At 43.4% G+C, this 19,772-nt stretch overlaps 1 protein-coding gene across 1 annotated transcript in view; it reads left to right on the top strand.

The window, feature by feature from the left end:
* Window positions 1–1,700: 1,700 nt before the first annotated feature.
* gna14a (guanine nucleotide binding protein (G protein), alpha 14a) overlaps window positions 1,701–19,772 on the top strand; it is a 176,136-nt gene continuing 158,064 nt past the window's right edge. Inside the window, exon 1 of the mRNA XM_039750563.1 lies at window positions 1,701–2,023. Within this exon, the coding sequence (XP_039606497.1) occupies window positions 1,903–2,023 (121 nt within the window). The 5' untranslated portion in view covers window positions 1,701–1,902. The remainder of the gene's footprint in view (window positions 2,024–19,772) is intronic.

Below are 19,772 nucleotides of genomic sequence, written 5' to 3'. Positions count from 1 at the left end.
ATTTGGTATGAACAACAAGAAGCTTTGAACGCACAACACGTCAAACCTTGAAGCAGGTGGGCTACAACAGCAGGAGACCACACCGGGTGCCACTCCTGTCAACTAAGGACGGGCATGTGAGGCAGCAATTCACATGGGCTCATCAAAATTGGACAACAGAACACTGGAAAAACACCGTCTGGTCTGATGAGTCTCGATTTCTGCTGCAACATTTGGATGGTAGGGTGAGAATTTTGCATCAGCAACATGTATGGATCCATTCTGTCTTGTATCGACAGTTCAGACTGGTGGTGGTTGTATAATGGTGTGGGGGATATTTTCCTGGCACACTTTGGTCCTCTTAGTACCATTTGAGCATAATTTAAATGCTACAGCCCACCTGAGTATCGTTGTTAACCATCTCCATCCCTTTATGACCGCATTGTACCTATCTTCTGATGGATCCTTCCAGCAGGATAACACATCATGTCACAAAGCTCAGATCATCTCAAACTGGTTTCTTGAACATGACAATGAATTCACCGTACTGAAATGGCCTCCACAGTCACCAGAACTCAATCCAATAAAGCACCTTTGGGATGTGGTGGAACGGAAGATTTGCATCATGGATATGCAGCTGACAAATCTGCAGCAAATGTGTGATGCTATCATGTCAATATGGACCAAAATCCCTGATGAAGGTTTCCAGCACTTTGGTGAATCTATGCCGTAAAGAATTATGGCAGTTATGAGGGCAAAAGGGGGCCCAACACGGTACTAGCAAGGTGTGCCAAAAAATGTGGCCAGTGAGTGCATAATACACTTGATTCAGAGAATGATCTCCACTTGTTGTAAGGTCTCTTCTGTAGCGGTCCTGCAAATGACACATCACATTAGCACTGCTGGAGATCCAGAAGAGGGCAATCAGCTCCCATCTGGGTGGCGTAACTGTGTACTCTGGATCTCCCAATACTTTTTACAGATTTGCTTGTCAGGTTAACTGGCAGGTCCAAATTAACATCATATGGGATGTCAGTGTGTGTGCCACAGCTGCACCAGACTGGCGCCCAAGGATTGGCATATGTTAGATGCTGCGGGCAGAGGCTCCTTCTCCTTTAGGAATATAAACCAACGTTCAGATTAAGTAGATGTTAATAATGAATGAATATATTAGTATAATACAAGGAGGCTTCTGTGATGGCTTTAAAAAGTTACTCAGTGTTATCATCTTTAACTAAGCGAGCCTTTTCTCTATTAACAAAAGACAAGTAAGCAGCCGAAAGTGTTCGATACATTCGATGGTTCGATGAGAAACAATGCAGGAGTTCGGCTTATTCTCGCCATCGCTCGTGTTTCTTTAACAATTACCCCAGAAGAAAAGCAAAAAAAAAAGGCACCGCCCACTTTGTAACTCCAGCAGGAAAAAAAATCACTGGATATATGCGGTCTGCCAGCTTTTTACACTCCATTCACTCCCTGCGCCCGCGGTGTGTTTTGCGAATTCAGCGTCGGCAACCTGTTGCGCCTCAGCGTGACGCGAACACCGGAGGACCTGCGACGAGCCGACGACTCTTCCGGCGGTCCCCTTTGGCCACGGAGGATCTTCTTCATTTTTCTTTCTTTTTTTTTAAATTGTATTAGTTTCATCTGTAAATTAAGCAGCACCGTTGTAACTGGAGAGAAAGAGGGAAGAAACTGAAAGAGGGATAAAGCGACACCCCGAGACCATCCATGCTGCTGCACTAGTTCAAAACTGTAAGAACTTGGAAGATATCGCAGTCCTGGATTTCTTTCTTTCTTCTCGAGAACACATGTTGTCTGCCCTTTCCGCCTCCCTGTGATTAACCCGATTATTTTGTGACCGACGCCGGACCAACTCCATTAGGAACATTTCACCTGATTCTTAGCATATTTCGAATTATCATGGCGGGGTGCTGTCTGTCTGCTGAAGAAAGGGAATGTCAAAGGATAAATCAAGAAATTGACAGACAGCTTCGCCGGGACAAGAAGGATTCGCGCAGGGAGCTGAAGCTGCTTCTACTAGGTGAGTGGAGCCGACGGTGGGTGGAGGAGGTGGGCTGGGGTGGCGGAGGTGCCAGTCTTAAAAGTGTGTGCGCGCGCGCTCACGTTGCCAATTTCGGTACCCACCGAAGCCCCCTCTGCGGGCTTCAGGTGCGGGCCGACCACCCGATGCGATCGTCACGCTATCAACGCCCATTCAAATCGGCGCTCACTTTGTGTGTATGTGAAAGTTACACTTTCTTCTAAAGTAGGTCACATTTGTTGCATTTAGAGAATTGAATTTTTGTTCTCATTAAATATAAAAAAGCCCATTCGTGTCGCTCGGAGCGCGAGTGGCAAACGTCCTGGTAGAGAGAAAAGCAGCCGGTGGCACACAAGCCTGTCAAGCGTGTTTCTCCGGTCTCGTAAGGTGCAAATTCAACGTTCACTGTGGGCCCCCCTCCCATCCTCCCTCCTTCCCTCTGGCTATTCTCGGCCGAAGTAACAAAGTGCTAGCGCTTGGGCATCTCGGAAAGTGGCGATTGGAAGGCAGGCAGGGTTCGGTCGTCCGGTCAGTGCGTGCATGGAGACCCAGCCTGTCAAATTCACTTTTCACAACGCAATATTTCAGACCACAGTAACCCCAGCTAGTATTAATTTGCAATTTTCTACAGCGAATGTGTTCATTTTAACACTGAACAAGAAGGCATTTACTTAAAAGGAGAGTGGTGCTCTTGTCTTGCATTGCTTTAAAGTCGCTAGTGAACGCAGACTTTCCATTTTTGTTTCTTCCTTATTACGGCGTATAGCCAGCGAAAGGTCCAGCAGGCTGGCTGCGAGTGTTTTAACTGCGGGAGTGCGGAGTTACGCCCAATCAAGAAGAACTGACTTTCGATCACGTGGCTTCGGCTTTTTTTTGGTGTTTTCTTTCCGCCTGCAGTCTTCATGGAGCGACATGATTTGTGTTTTGTGTGTGTGTGTGTGTGTTTGTTAACTGAGCGCTTTTGAGGGTGACATGTGACGTCACGTGCTGCACAGACGCAGAGCTGCTGCTCTAAGTAGCGAATTAGACGAGAGCGCTGCGCAGGTGTGCCGAATGTCGTGTAGCTGCGCGCTTGCACCTGCGCAGGTGGGGAGGTGTCGACAACTCCACGAACGGCTGCACACCTTCTGTGGGACACATAGAATGGCCCATGTGTACCGCGCAAAAATACATGCAGTAGGATGGGAGGGTATCGGAGGATCGCTCGAAATAGGAATCATCTGCCCATCGTCCTTTTATCGGGTCGGGTGCATGCACAATGCCATCCATGTCACAGAGCAGTTTAAAGTCTGCAGATGATTAAGTAGGGATAGACTGTGCTGCGCGCGAGGAAAATGCGGACAAAATCCGGCCATGCGGACTGATAGCCCCTCGAAGACTCCGTCCACCCGTCCGGTCCCACTCTGGGCCGGACAAGAGCTCAGACCCGCTTTAGTTTTGTAGGACTATTGGGCTACAAGTAAGGTGTCACTTCAGATTATTCACAAACTTTATCCAGTTTTGGTACCGATGAAGGGCAGACTCTCTGCGGTGCATTTCTTCGTTGGCTGCGTGTTTTCAAAATGATTTTAAATTGTTTTGCAAAGTAGTTTTTAGAACGTTAAAGGTCGATTTGAACGTTAAGGGGTCTTGACATATTATTGTATTGTGTTAGGGAAAACATGAAAAATGAATGTTTATTTATATGTGAATTATTTTGGGCAAAGTGTCAATCCGTATCAAGTCAAAGATTTTAGAAAATGTTCCCAATTGACCATTTCCGATTTGCTTCATATTTGGCTGAAAACAATGCCATTGTGCCCGATAACTAGTGTGCAAAATCTGAGGCACACATGTCCATTAGAGTCGGAGATATGGAGGCCTTAAAAAGGTGTTGTGAAATGATTTTTTCCATTTTTAATACCTCATAAATCAACATTTTATTGTTGTTTCTGACGAGGACCTAGTTGCTGAAGAAGAATGATAACATGAGTAATAATAACTCAAGATATGAAAGATCTGTGCTTGTATTCATCAAGCGTCTCAGTCTTTTGAGTGCAACAAAATTGTTTCCTCAAAGTATGAAGCAAATTGGAGATGACGGGAGGCCTCTGTTGATTTCGTGTAGACTGACCCTAAAGTCATTATTCATAAATCAAGAGGGTTCACAAGTTCTCCTTCTTTCAGCACCACTGAGGTGGATTTCACTTTTTTTTTTTAATAAAAATGCAGACAAAGGGAAAACATTTGAATTGTGTGAAAAATATAATTTGTTGTCACTGGATAGATAGATAGATAGAAGTTTAGTTGTCCCTAGGGGAGAATTTGTAAAGCTCTTATTAATACATAAATAGCTAGATAAATCAATAAGAAAATACTTAAATGACACACTTTGGTCTGAATTAATGTAGGTTCTCTATATTTGTATTGGTTAGGCTCTCTTTTGTTTGTATATTTACATAAATCTTTGAAAAATCCGTTATAATTAATATAATTAAATTAGCAAAAAACAATAATATTACACCTATCACCATTATGTCTGTAATATTGCAGCCAACACTCATCACCAGGGCTAAATATGGTGCAAAAGACTTCTAGAGGGGAACCTCACAAGGTGCACCATCACACACTGGATGAAAGGGAGTGTTTCTTTTCTAGATGTCCATTTATTTCATGCCAATGTTGTACATTCAGTTGGCGTGAATATTTGAGTCCTGAGCAGTCTTCGCTGCTAAACTACTCCGTTCTTGCTACGTGAATTCCTATGTGAGCTTAGCCGCCACCCGTGTTGGAATTCTGGAATTCCTTTGACTTGTGGCACACAGTCCTCCATAGTGTTGCCCAGGAAGTGACGTGAGATCGCCTCTCAGGTTTTGGTTACTCTGTCAGTGAAGAGTTGTTCTCTGTCCTGAAGCTGTCAAGAACGGCACAATCGGCTCCATACCTGCAACCTGCCATAGTGTCATCTTCTGAATCTGTCACCCTGGTGCACTACTTTGGGTCTGTTTTGTAGAAATGTCCATCCATCCATTTTCCAACCGAAATCTGAACACAGGGTCACGGGGGGTCTGCTGGAGCCAATCCCAGCCAACACAGGGCACAAGGCAGGAACCAATCCCGGGCAGGGTGACACACCAACACATTTATCAGTCAAATATTGGATCAGTTTAAGCAAATCTTTGAGATATAAGAGGATACTGAGGCATTATGGGGAAAACCATTCAGGGAAGGGGACTGTGTGTGTGGAGGGTTGCGATTAGTAAGGTAGGATTTGAAGGGTGTTTGTCTTAAAGTCTTTTTTATCATTTGTATGTTCTTCATTTTAAGCCTGCATATCCTGGGTTCATGTCTGTAATTAATGGCAGTTTCATTTGATGGCCACGATTCAGCCAGCTCTCTGGGACCCTTAGTACTTGCACTGGGTCCCAGTTAAACGTGTGTCTGGTTGAATTGGTATGTTTGTATATCAGAGACGGTGGGCCCTTCCTTCCTTCTGACAGCTTTGCGATGTATGCGTGTTGCGAGTGTTTTAGATGTTTGTCCCACGTATACAGCTGGGCATGCACTGCGTGGTATACTGCGTTTCGTGTCTCGGCTGCAGATTTCTTGCTCTTGGCATTTAAAGAACTGTCTGCAGAGCGCTTCCCAGGTTATGCGCCACCTTAATACCCGACCGAGAGAGGATGTGCGCTGTGGCTTGAGATACGCCACAGATAAGGAAGACGCACCAGGTAGGATGTGACATCGGGTTGGTGCCAATACAAGCACACATTACAGGTATATAATGTGTATAAAATATAACATGTATTTACATAAAAAACATTGTATGCACTATAGTAACACAGTGGATTGAAGTTAGCATATCGTTTTATAAGGATGTTTTGATCAGCGATCACTGATTTCATGTTTCATGAGCATCCGATTCAGATTTGGTTTTTTTTTTTTTTCCTTTATTCCTTCAAAAAATGTTTTACACTAATCACCTACATGGCCAGATGCATTGAAGCCTTATGTCGTATGTTAAAGTGTATTTTTATCATTAATCTACACCCCACAGGTGTTTACTGTTCATTTTTCTGTAGGCTTATTGTTCAGCGACCATAAAATACCAAAATAAATAAACTTTCCTTAAAATACAAGCTTTAATAAAATATGTACAAAAGTATTTCTCCATAAAAGAAAATAAAATGTTTCTCACTAATTACAAGCTGTCATATTGTTTAATTTTTTCTGTAATGTACCCATCTGAAGCAACTCAATTAAAAAAAGTTGTTTTTTTACCATTTCTCTCTCTCTCTATATATATATATATAGATAGATAGATAGATAGATAGATACTTTATTAATCCCAAGGGGAAATTCACATAATCCAGCAGCAGTATACTGATACAAAGAAATATATATATTTATATATATTATATTTATTTATATATATATTTATTTTCACACAATCAACTGATTGACATTGGCAATTAAGCACTTGTGGAAGATGGCCCGGACACAGACAAGCAAACACGTTTAAATCACCCCACACACGTTCATTTCGGTGCTCCATATTTACAAGTGTGCTTCTCAGTCCCCAAGTCCCAAAGTCCGCGCCTCAACACAATGCCTTTTCTTTCCGGGTGTCGCTGCTCTTCTTCCCCCCAGCACTTCCGGGTGTGGCGCAGGGCTCCAAAGGCATAGGGGCACACCCTGGCAGTGACCACGGGCCCCTACAGTGTTGAGCTTCAGAGCGTTGTACCCGTGGCCCCCAAAGGTACCAGGGCGGTCACCCCCACATGGTCTGGGGAAGGCGTAAGTCCTCCTCTGGTCCTCCTGGGCGTCCCAGCCGTCTCCAGCACACTGCTTAAATGTAACTATAACTGCACCTTTTTAAATCATTAATTCAACTCCAGCTTTTTTGGCTGTTAAAATATACATTTACTGTATTTATTCAGGTGTGTTTTTTCCGCAGTGTATCCAGCTAGACATATGGATTACCATTTAAATTATGTAGTACTTGTTTTGTACCAAAACCTACGCTGTATGACACACAGTTACAAATACTAAACACAGTAAAAAAAATCTTTAAAAAATAAAAGCCACAAATGTATCAAATGTTCAGAAGTTGTTCATCAAGATGTCACAAGACTAACATGCTTAACTGTTTTATAAGTAAAAGACACATTTGCTGTCAAGCCAACAAGCCTATTTTTCAAATTCTCCTTCATCCGATTCATTTTCCAATTAAAAACATAAACTGCTGCACTTGAAACAAGCAGGCAGTCCAAACTGAAACTAAAAATGTCTGCCTTCATTAAAGGAACTTTTCTTTGGCGTCTGTCTAACTGCACAGGACGACTCCTCTGATTCCTTTTTCTCAGTCGAGTCCATTGCTCCACTTTCTTTCTCTTTCTCCAGTCGCCTCTCGCTCTGCGCCTACAGAAGAGTCTGCACTGCCAAAACGTACACAGCAGACGACACTGAGCCAGCTACCGCAATACCGTACCGTGCGTAAAGGAACACTGCAACTAAACGACTGTGAAGTTTAGAAAAGCAGCAGCTGAAAAGAAAGATCAGCTTTTGTGATCGGCCAATTTACCAGTCACCGCTCGATTCTTTTTTAGTGGAAATTCGGTGATTTAGATCAACGGCTGATCAATCGGAGCATCCCTACATTTTATGTTAAAAGACCTCAGACCCCTGTGATGTTAAGTAATTAGAGAAGTGGATTCAGAAAACGTGTGGATTTGTTTTCCTTATAAATATGTTTGGGGCTCAGCTATATAGAAATAAACTGATTAGCGCTGCCAACCCCGCTGACATGGTTTTCAATAAGTGTGTGAGTGCACCGTTAGGGTGACTGCAGAATCAAAACCAATCATCACCCTTGACGTTCCTCCAAGTCAACCGGCAGCACGCGGCCTCCAAAGTATGAAGATGAGTAACAAGCAAACTAACAGCCACACAAACAAAAACCTTTGGGATTTCATTTTACATTTACAAGGAAAATTGAGCAACAAGTGTCAATAGATGAAAAAATGTGAACATGTGCCATTGATGACAAAAAATAGCAGGCCCCTGATGCACATTGGCATGTAAAGCCCACGTTTTTATTTTTTTTGTGTGTATTTCTTTAAGTTAAAGGGACTCGTTGTACTTACTTTTCTGTAGCACCTTTTATTATCAACACCAAAACAAGGCACTTTACAGGTATAGATATTTAGTGATCACATCTGCTTCAGGTCGGGTTCAGATCCTGGGAGCATCCATTCATGGATGGGTCACCTGCCCACCATAGGACGTTTAGGACATTCATTTAAATAGTAACACATTTTTTCTTGTTCTTTAAGCAATTTACTTCTGGTAGGTTCAGTGGCTCTTTCACTGTTCGATTTACAGTCCATTGATTTAACCGTTTAGACGCACTGCTGAGTGTACAAAAGTACATTAGATGTCAATTTAAAGACTACAGGAGATAAGTCTGGAACCAACATGGAAACCCATCACCTTGGTGAGAGGAGGCCGTACCCATGCCTTGCTGGACCAGAACACAATTTGTGTGTGTATTTGGTATGTTTTTCCCGTGTCCAAGTGAGTTTCCTCTCGGTACTTTCCCACACTTATAGCCCACTGTTATTCTTAGTAACCTTAGGAAAAGTGTCATCGCATTGTCTGGGTGAGGAAATGTGTGTGTGTGTTATGCTGACTTGAAAAGGAAGTAAAATGCAAATCAAGAGCTACAAATGTGCATGCATCATCTAGGTGTGGCACCTCTGCCTGTTCTAAGCCTCATGTAACATCCCCGCATTCAGTCATCGGTTTGAGTGGTCAGGTTCTCTCAGCTGGCCGGTTATTAAGTGGCTTAGTCTGCATTTATTTTATACAATAACATTAGAAGTTTGAGCCAAATTTAAAAGGATCCATCAGGAAAAAAATATTCCATAGCTCGCTATATTTTGTGATCAACCACATGACCCTGTAAACCTACAAAAATATCCTCTTTGCTGTTGCCTGGCCGTAACAAGTACTCGGCCAGCTCCTCAATCTCAATGGAAGTGCAGGCTCAAGACGTGGTCACTCATGTCACCGAGCATTTCTTCCTTCCAAGTGCTCTTCAGGTTTTGGGCCTTTGTTCACAGATTCATGTGCTGCTTGTTAAGTGTTTTCTGGTTGACGGATATTTCAGTGTTTTTGATAGTTCAGTGTGTTAGCCTTGGCTTATTTTGCAGCCTCTCTGTCTATTGATCTCAATAATTTGAATCCACATTTAAACCAGCGGCCCTTGTCATCTTAGGCTGGTCGTCACAATTTAGGCATAGCTTGTCATCTACTAGGAAGTACATCTGGCAGAACTTTTCAGCTCCAGAGTGGTTCAGCACCATCTTGGCTCACAGAAATAAGGAAACCTAGTAAATGCTGACTTCCTAGTTCTTGCGTTTTAGATTTATTTTATGCTGGTCAGGTCAGGTGACTTTACCTATTTACCCTTACCAGTCATTTTTATTTTTTTTCTATATTTTCAGATTTTTTTTTTGTATTTTTTAATGTTGTTATTGCTTGATCTGAGGCTTTTGTAAAGTTCAGGCTTTCTGTAGGGCTTCTTTTCAAACCAGCTGCTGCTGCATTTTGTAGCGGCCATTCTGGGATGGTCCATGATGTTAATATAAGATGAGAAGTGGCAAATGGCAGATCAGAACAGAATACGATGGAGAATAATGGCTGAAAAAATAAGAAAGTCCAAGAATGTAGCCTATTGTTACTGTGACTATGCAGTTCTGGTGTCCTGTCCGTTCTAAGAGGTCTGTCCTCTGCAAAATGAAGTATAACTCACTCAAGAGTTTTTGTGTAAATGGATGATTTTACCGTAGCCTTGTGTTTTTGGTGTCAAGTCGGGCTGAATGTGAATCAAGTCTGCCGATTAGCCCCATAGTGTTTCTTGAATGATACCTGCACTTTGAAGTGCTTTCTGCACAAGTTGTACTTCTTTTGTAATATTAGCAATAATAATGCAGCTGTTGTGTGTCTCTTTGTCGCTGGCAGTGCAAATTTCCAATTCAAATGTCACGCAGCTTCTGCTGTTCTTGGCTCCTAACTGGCAGAGCAGGCTTAGTCTTAGCCGATGGCCTTCATCCTGCCCTTTCACTATGCAGTTTTCTCACACTCAGGGTTTTGGTAGTTAATGCCAGGCTTGTATGTCTAGACAGGAGTGATGGTGCTGGCTTATGAGGCGGAAACACACCAGTGGAGTGCAGCATGTGAGAGAAGAAACGGGTGTAAAGGTCAGGGCCTGTGACAACACATCCTCGACAGAAGGCCAAGAGTAACCTGTTGGGTGGAGAGACAGGCAAAGCATCCCCAGAATTACTCAAGGGATGTAAATATAATGGAAGGACAGTGGGAGTTCACAAAAAAGACTACACAGTCCTAAGCCCTATAACTGCTGGCAGCAGCAGGCTGCTATTGCTGTCCCAGCAGGCTTGTCTGGCCCTCTGGTTAGAAATGGGCCAGCACTCTGGCAGGGATACCTGAGGCCACCAGAGGGAGCTCCGGACAGACAAACCCACTGGTTTCGTAGGGTGATGCCTAAAATATTTCAGAGGAGACCGGATGTGACCTCGGACGGTGCTCATGAGTTGGGTATAAAAGAGGTCAGTGGCCCCTGCTTTGGTGAACTTGAGTTTGGAGAGCGAGAGTGCACCTGGCAGGAGGAAGGAGAAGACAAGAGGTGCAGAAGGGAGAAAGGTAGAAAATGTATGTTGGTGGAGGTATGAAGGGTCTTTTCATGTCTGCTTAGCTACCACATTTGCTGTGTTTTTCCTCAAAAGTCCAGTGACCTTCTTTATTTAGTTGTAATAAAACCTTCATTTCCTTATTTATTTAGTTTCTTTGACATTTTTTGGGTTTAGATAGAGACTGCAAGAGCGCAGCTACCACCACAGGCCACACAGGGGACTCAAATTGAAGAATGCGAGGAGAACACTTTCACAGAGAGAGCCCCCCTTCTCCCCAATTATTTCTAGAATTTTCTTTGTTGATTTGATCCTGGCTTGTTAAAGGAGGCAATAGAAAAGCAGACATGTATGTGCTGCAGTCTAGTCAATGAAGACCTCTGGCAAATATGTGTTTGTGGTATCCTGCCAGTAGGTAGGGTGAAAATGTGATAGTGGACTCTGGCCTGTGGCATCAATTTGGAGATAGGCCTGTGTTACTGTCTAGGTCATGAAAGCGTCTTGCATCTAAGTGGGATGGACTACTCCCTCTGAGAAGGATCTGAAGACTTCTTACAATTTTATGGTGATGGACACCTACAATTGTCTATGCTACAAGACATTTAAGGTGTTTGGGTAGCCCTCTTTCATTAACTTGTCAACAGAGGATGTGATGTGGAGGACTTCTGCCATTGGTTAGGTTAGCAAGGCTTCTAAGCACTTTGTGGGGTTTGACCTACTGTGCACCATAAGCTAGACTGGTCCAGAAGCCACCATGTCATGCCCGTATCTTTATTTCTGATTTTGCTGAGGTCTACAGAGGGAGTAACAGCCAAAATAAAAGACCTGCATTGTCCGTTTAGTTAAGCCGGCACTGTTACCACACAAAAATCGTATTGCCGTCAAATTCATGTCAATTTCAAACACAAGCAGAAAATGTTTCGTGCAATGCACACCAATCACATGCAGTTTTATTAGCGCTGTCTGGATTGGTCGAAGGTGGTGAAATTGCTTCAACTGTGTAGAACAAAATGACAGGCAGGTTCAGGAAGTAAGAAGTCTATTTTAAAGAAGGAAAGAAAACTCGATACCAGGAACACATTACACCATTTCACCTTTGGGTGTTTCAACAATGGACGTTGCCTGCACTTGTAAGTGGCATTGCTCGTCCCAACTGTCGCAGCTTAGCCTTTCTTTAAGCTGAAAATGCACACGATTGTTGAAGTTTTTACAAACTGTTCATTTGATTTAACTTCATGACGTACTGAAACGTCTGTCTGGAGTTGATTGATTATATACCGGTGAATCAAGCTATCCTTATATAGCACCCTTCATAGTGGGTACTAGGTGCCCTGTAAAACAAATATCCACATAACAGGCAAACAAAAAATCAAATTGCTTTGAATGTGGTGAAATGAACAAGCAGTAAAAGCTGAGTAAGTACACTGTAGGTGACAATAAACGAGAAAATGCAAAGGCAAATAAAGTAGACTAGCCAACCCGCGGCACCGCATAATCAGGCCGGTTTTTTAATTATTTTTAAGCACAGGGAGAAAATTAACATTTGAAAAATCGGTAATGTAATAAATCAGCAAGAAAAGCAACATTGTAACAATGCACGGAACGAACCAACACACAATCGTCCGTGACTGAAAACTGGCGCACCGTCCTCGCGCCTTCTCCTGCCAGACGGAGGGATGGGGGTGCACGGCGCGGAGTGTGGAACGGGAGGAGAGGAGAAGGACGTCCATTCAGCTCCGTCCGTCATGCTAGTCTGCTGATTTCTCGTTCAGTATGCACTGCCCGCTCATGTGCCCACCTCCAACTCGTCGCTTGAGTCGCCGTCTTTACATAGTCCAGATGTACCTGTGAGTGACGTAGACTATTCATTGCTCTGTGCGGTTTTTGGATGCTATTCTATATATAATTCACCAAGACACCCAACCACGGTAGTAGTGAGGTGGGAGGGGGGTGTGTACAAAGGGTAGGGACGCAACCAGTGGGAGCGTATGAGTCGCACTTAGTGGGAATTCCACGGTTTGCAGCCCGAATGGGGTTCAACGGCTTACCCACGCCGGGTAGACACACGCTCAATGTCATGCATAACTATTTATTGAATGCTAAACACTTCTGGAAAGACGCGGTTGTCTAAAACAGGTTGGTGTGAGAATACAACAGTAAGTGAATGAAAAGATGGAACTCTCGAGAGAGCAAAATACAACACAATAGTGAACCCGTGGCATAACAAACACCGCATAATTATTTATTGATGGTTGAACACTTCTGGAAAGACACAGTTGTCTAAAAAGGGAGGGTTTGAGGACAGAACAGAAAGAGAATGAAAAGATGGAACTCTAGACTTTTCATTGCTCTGTGCGGTTTTGGCTGCCTTTATATATATAATCCAACCAAGACACCCGATCATGGTAGTAGCGAGGGGGGTGTGAACAAAGTGCAGGAGCATCTAAGAAGACGCATGTTTGTCGCGGAATGCGAATTACTGTATGTAGCGTGTAAAACAGTTTGCTGTGGTGCAGGCGGTCGTGCGTCGTAACCGAAAACACGTTTTTTAAATACTGCCTACTTCATTGTGTTTTAACTTCAGTTGTAAAGGAATGTTTTAAGGACCCCATGGGATACCCCTCGGTTTTGGCTGCTTTTCTATATATAATCCACCAAGATACCTGACCACGGTAGGAGTCACATTTAGTGGGAATTTCACGTCTTGCAGCTCGAATGGGATTCAACGGCTTACCCACGCCTCTCTGCGCTGGGTAGACACACGGTCAATGTCATGCATAATTATTTATTGAATGCTAAACACTTCTGGAAAGACACGGATGTCTAAAACGGGTTGGTGTGAGAAAACAACAGTAAGTGAATGAAAAGATGGAACTATGGAGAGAGCAAAATACAGTACAACACAATAGTGAACCTGCGGCATAACAAACGCCACGTGGCTCAGACGTGCATGTGGACCCTTACCACAGACGAAAGGGACTAAGTGGGTGGTCGGTGAGTTTTGCGTCCGGGCAAATGGGCAGGCAGTGTGAATGCCTAGAGAGCAAAGGGGAACTGCATATGGCCTCTACGACAGACGAATATAAATGACGCCATTTTTTCTGTGTCATCGCGTCCGAGTTGGTGGACGTGGCCCTGCGAGTCATCGTCGTATCCAATGGGCTTGGAGTTGGTAGGCGTGGCTCCTTCCGGCATGCTTTCCATGGTTGTCTTGGCTTAGTGAATTATATATATAGATGATAAGGTGAAACCACTAACAAGGAGGTTCTGATAAAGAAGGAGCATTTCAGTTTATGGATGTCATAAGTGGCTCTTCAGTTTGCATTCGTTGAGACATCAGAAGGGACTTCCAGAGAGTGGACGCCCCAAAGCACAATGGACCTTCAATTCAGTTAGCCCGACATGGTATAAAGTAGGATAAGAGTAAGCCGAACATTCACAGGTCATCTAAGCTGTCTGGTGAAGGCTTTCTAAAGGTGAATCTGAAGTATACAGCAAGCTGGTGTCCTGTAGACTTGCCATGTGAGAGACGATGGGGTCCTGGCATTATCTGTCCGTCAGACGAGAGGTGAAATGAAATGAATATGATGAATACAGTGGTGCTGGCAGGAGCTGAAATTCTGGCCAAGTCATCAGAGTAGTCAGTGGGTCATTTGTGTGTCCATTAGTGGCTGTATGTTGTGGTATGGAGTCAATCGAGTGCTGAATGGTGTGCCGTAGTGCGTACCTACCAGGTAGCCAACGGTCCAGCGATTGTGTGGAGTGGAATTGTAGTTGGCATCCTGGAATGTTCCACACATGCGGTATCAGAGATGTGTCCAGGGGCACAGATGGCCAGACAGGAATTCATAGCCAATAGGCTGTTTTAAGGTGGCACCAGATTTGCTAGCCCTTTCATATCATATGATGGGAGAGAAGGTCTCCTAAATGTATTTTCCATTAGTCTAATTGCCCCATATGAACAGCAGTGGTCACCAGATAGACTATGGCTCTCCATATTATGGCATCCACTATTCTGGTGGTGGTTGATTTTAAAATGTTGCTCGAATTGCATCCTTGTCAATGTGAAGATTTGTGATTGCCGTCACCCCCAAAGAAGACATTGTGAATCACCTTTGAAGATAACCTAGTATCATGGTCACCCAGCCTGCTTAGCAGGGGTTAGTGGCAACCTTTAAGTAAAGTACCATCTCTGCACACTGAGCTCTGTAAATGATGGAAAGTACTGGAAAATCTGCTTAAGTTCTCATGGTGTTGGGCATTCCTGTCAGCACTACCCCCTGCCACGCTTACTGTACATGATCAAATGGTGCCACATGACATTAGGCTGACAACTCTTCCCTTATTAAACCACCTGTCTGTCTATCTATCTATCTGCCCATCCATTTTCAAGCCAGCATCATACAAATTAAAGGTAACTGAGGTGAGACAAAGCACAATGAACTTGCTCATTCACCCCACTCATTACGTTTTGAAACTTGTTCCCTTATTTCTTTAACAGAGTAGTTTATAACCGAGGCCTTGTTGGTGTGCTCTAGTGCCTTAACAGATTTAGAAGAAAGACTCAAAGTTGCCATAGTGGACCCCTCTCGCTTGTTATCTTTTTTTTGGTGAGCCTGTTATTCAGGCTGTTGGTGGGTTGTGAGCATAAGGGACATGCAAACTTCATCATTTGCATACCTGGCCAGGGATGGAGCTCCTATGCAGTCGTTTTATCTTTGTCATCAGGCAGACAAATAAAATAAATGCTATCTAAGGAAGATGGTGGCACTGAATCTTCGCAAAGCTTCGAACCCCACTTAGTTGCTCAGCAGACACGGAGCAGCCCATTCCCTTCATCCCTTCCTTACTAACCTCTTCCTGAAAGTCACTTCAGGGTTACTGCTTTAGCTTAGAGGGTTTGTGAGATGGTGTGAGGCTGAGTTGAGCTGGTAGTTTCTAAAAAGTTGAGGTAGTGGGGTTTACTCGGTGGGTCTGTGCTTATTTCCCTAGCAGTTTCCAATTAAGCAAAGATAAGTCAGACCTTTCCAAGAGCGCCTTTACTGCAAGGCTGCTGTCTAAACTGCTTCTGTAGTCGGTAAAAGTCCCTTGGAGCCCCTGTGGATTACAAAGCATCACTGACAGAGTGCAATAGCTATGCTGTTTCCCCCATTAAACATTCTTCCTGAAAACTAAAACAGTTTATAATTACTACACACCACTCCACTGGTTATGATATGCAAAACTAGGAATGTCTACCTTCTACAAGCCAACTTGTACACAGATGGATGTTTATTTGATCGCACTTAGAAGAGTTCAGGTGACATTCTTCAGCTGTCTCTAAGCGTTCAGAGTATAGTTCTCTAATATCACCCTTTTGTCTTCCCTCTTTGCCATGGCCTCAGTCATTTGCACGCTGATGTTCACCATGTCTCTAACATGATCCGAGGTTACAGAAGTGCATACAGTACTGTAGCTTTTAATGGACACAGTCAAGAGTCAAGGCGTGGTCACGTTAAGGCTCTGGAACCATCCACCTCTTCTCCCTTTCAGCAACAATTGTATAGAAAGAAACGAGGTTGGTCTGTCTTTGTTAGGGATACTGAATGCAGTGTAGGCGGATTAGAAAACTGAGATGTGTGTGCATTTCAAGAAATTATATTTTGAAGAGTAATATCCATCCATTATCCAGCCCGCTATATCCTAACACAGGCTCATGAGGGTCTGCTGGAGCCAATCCCAGCCAACACAGGGTGCAATGCAGGGAACAAATCCCGGGCAGGGTGCCAGCCCACCGCAGGACACACACACACCCCAAGCACACACTAGGGACAATTTAGAACCACCAGTGCACCTAACCTGCATGTCTTTGGACTGTGGGAGGAAACCCACGCAGACATGGGGAGAACGTGCAAACTCCACGCAGGGAGGACCCGGGAAGTAAACCCAGGTCTCTTAACTGCGAGGCAGCAGCGCTACCACTGCGCCACCGTGCCGACTGAAGAATGACATATTGTTTTGAAATTATCATTAACTAAAACACTGTGAACTTGCTTAAAGGAACCCTTCTCCCAAAAACGATATTTTTTTACATGTGACTTGCCCCATGTAGTTTGTAGCGATGGCTGAATAGGCATTCATGGTGATTGACGCGGAACAACAGTAAATACTATCACAAACATCCAAGAAAAACATTCACGTTCCCCGTGTCTTATAATTCGCATGTATGCTTACGTACAATGTACCAAACACGTGTGTTTCTGCTGAAATATTGTTGAATAAACCACTTCCAAAAAATGTTTTTGTGAGCAAAAATGGAATCCGATCAGACGTGAATGAGCATTTGAACTGAAGACCCACTACCTCCCATTCATTGCTCAGGAGTTCATCTCAGTAATAGCTCGTTCGTTGGCTAACATTGATAAGAACCAAAAGTGTGCACTGAGAGACAAGTAAAGATTAACACTTCAAGAAAGTGAATGTCCTCACATGTGTGCAGATCCAAGCAGAAGGGCAGTTCACCCGTGCAGATACAGGTTTACAGACCTTCGCTAAGTACACCGAGGTACTCAAGTTGGTACTCGCCACTATGAATATAAATCTAACAATGAGAGACGGGCTACAAGTCAAATAGTCGCTCGCATTTTCATTTACAAGTGCCAAAAGAACTCATGTTTGGGATATTGTGAGAATACAATTTGACGACTTGATGTGTGGATTATGTGACATGAGTAACGTGACATTTTTCCATGGATATTTTGATGTTGTTTGCTATTGTCCAATGTTGGTCATCATAGACACCTATTATTTCAGAATGTTCTGTGTAAAACATATAGTAGCATATAAATCTAAAATATAATTTTTAAGCAGAATATTCCTTGCATACATATCCACGCTTACATCCCATACATTAGCAATCCCACCAATTCCACTTCCGTAGTGGCGGAGCCATACTAACCAATGTTTAGGTATACTCTCTCATACTGAGCCACCGGTGAACCTAACAAGCACATCATCCATCCATCCATCCATTTTCCAACCCGTTGAATCTGAACACAGGGTCACGGGAGTCTGCTGGAGCCAATCCCAGCCAACACAGGGCACAAGGCAGGAACCAATCCTGGGCAGGGTGCCAACCCACCGCAGGACACACACAAACACACCCACACACCAAGCACACACTAGGGCCAATTTAGAATCGCCAATCCACCTAACCTGCATGTCTTTGGACAGTGGGAGGAAACCGGGCGCCGGAGGAAACCCACGCAGACACGGGGAGAACATGCAAACTCCACGCAGGGAGGACCTGGGAAGCGAACCCGGGTCTCCTAACTGCGAAGCACAAGCACATCATTTGGAGGAAAATCTACAAAGAAGTCAGGAGAATGTATAAACTCAATAACTAAAACTGACAAGGCCCAGTGTCCGGGAGCTGGGAGGAAACGGCACTAACTGCTGCACCGCCACTCTGCCCTTAACGTAGCAGGGAGCCAAAAGCTAGAAAAGTCGTTCTTCTTGCCATTTTATAGAAGGTGTCTTGAATGCAGTGCCAGTGCTAGGTTATTTTCTGCCCTAGGCCAAGCTTAGTAGTGCGCCAATCGACTGTTTGGTAGCTAACCCGTGCAGTTGGCCACTCCCACCACCCTTATGAGCTGCACCCTAGGCAAATGCCTGATTCGCCTTAATGGTGGCACTGACCCTGCTTGAATGAAGACTTAACAGTTAACGATTTGCACCACACAGCATTATCCCATCCCTGCTTGTGCTACACGTCTGTTTGCAGAGGCAAAGGCGCACTTTATTAAGGTATGGCCTGCAGTGTTGACATTTCTAAACATTATCTGAATTTCTGCTGTTTAAAGAGATGTCTTTTTTTATTATATACATAGGGTTATGTATTTTGATATCCTTAACGCCATTAAAACTTTTTTTATTCTTGCTGCTTGCATTCATTTTTATCATAGTTGACTTCCAGAATGGTTAATAATCTGTGCTTGCACATTTGCTTTTTGGACCTTGGTAAACTGTAATACCAAGCATAATACATTGAACCGGTCCCAGACTGCACAGCTAACCACATTGTTCTTGAACCGTTCACGTGTGAATAAATGCCGTGAGTAGATTGGTGGTGTTCAGAGTTTCAATTAACTCTCTTCAGGTTCTTAAACTCTCTCATTATACACAATGACTTTCTGTCATTTAATCAGTCTCAGCTAAACGTTCAGAGTATGTACTTAATGGGCCCTTTCAGACAGGTTTGGTGGCTTCCTTTAGGCTTAGGGGAAAAAAACACAAAAAACGACAAGTAACAAGTTCAGTGCAGTGCCTTATAGAGAATCATGCTGCACAACAAACAATGAAACGTTAAAATAATTTAGCACTTTAAATTTCACATTTTCATAAATGCATAAATGCGGGCTCATTGAAAAGATAGAGACAATTTCAAAATGTAAAATCTCTTCAAATATCAAACCAAACTCAGTTTACGTAATGTTTAGAGTGCGTCAGTGTATGGCATCATGAATTGAAAGTGTCGTTCAGGGGTTAGCGCAGAGGCCTCTGCTATATTTATTATATATAAATAATCTGGACAGGAAAATATGGTAAGTACCAAGCTGGTTAAGTCTGCAGATGGTACCAGTCTTGGTGAAATGGCAGATAATTGAGAATCATTACAGACGGACTTGGAGAGCACGCAGGTTTAATAATAATAATAATAATAATACATTTTATTTATACAAGGCGCCTTTCAGAGAACTCAAGGACACCGAACAAACAATAAATAAAAAAATAAATACAAAACACAATTATAAACAACTTAAAACATCAAGAAATCTAAAAATAAAAACCAAACAAAACCACTATAATTAGGAGGAAGAAGAAAAAGCCATTTTAAACAAATGTGTTTTAAGTTTACATTTGAAAGATGAATATGATTTGATATTTCGGAGATCCGCAGGTAATGAGTTCCAGTGCTTGGGAGCAGAACGGCTGAAAGCTCTGCTCCCCATGGTGGTTAGACGGGCGGGAGGAACGGTCAGATGGGTGGAGGAAGAGGATCTAAGGTTACGGGATGG

Source organism: Polypterus senegalus, chromosome 4, assembly GCF_016835505.1.
Source record: "Polypterus senegalus isolate Bchr_013 chromosome 4, ASM1683550v1, whole genome shotgun sequence".
Taxonomy (NCBI): Eukaryota; Metazoa; Chordata; class Cladistia; order Polypteriformes; family Polypteridae; genus Polypterus; species Polypterus senegalus.
The sequence above is the reverse complement of the archived record's forward strand: the minus strand, read 5'-3'. Positions and strand labels throughout refer to the sequence as shown.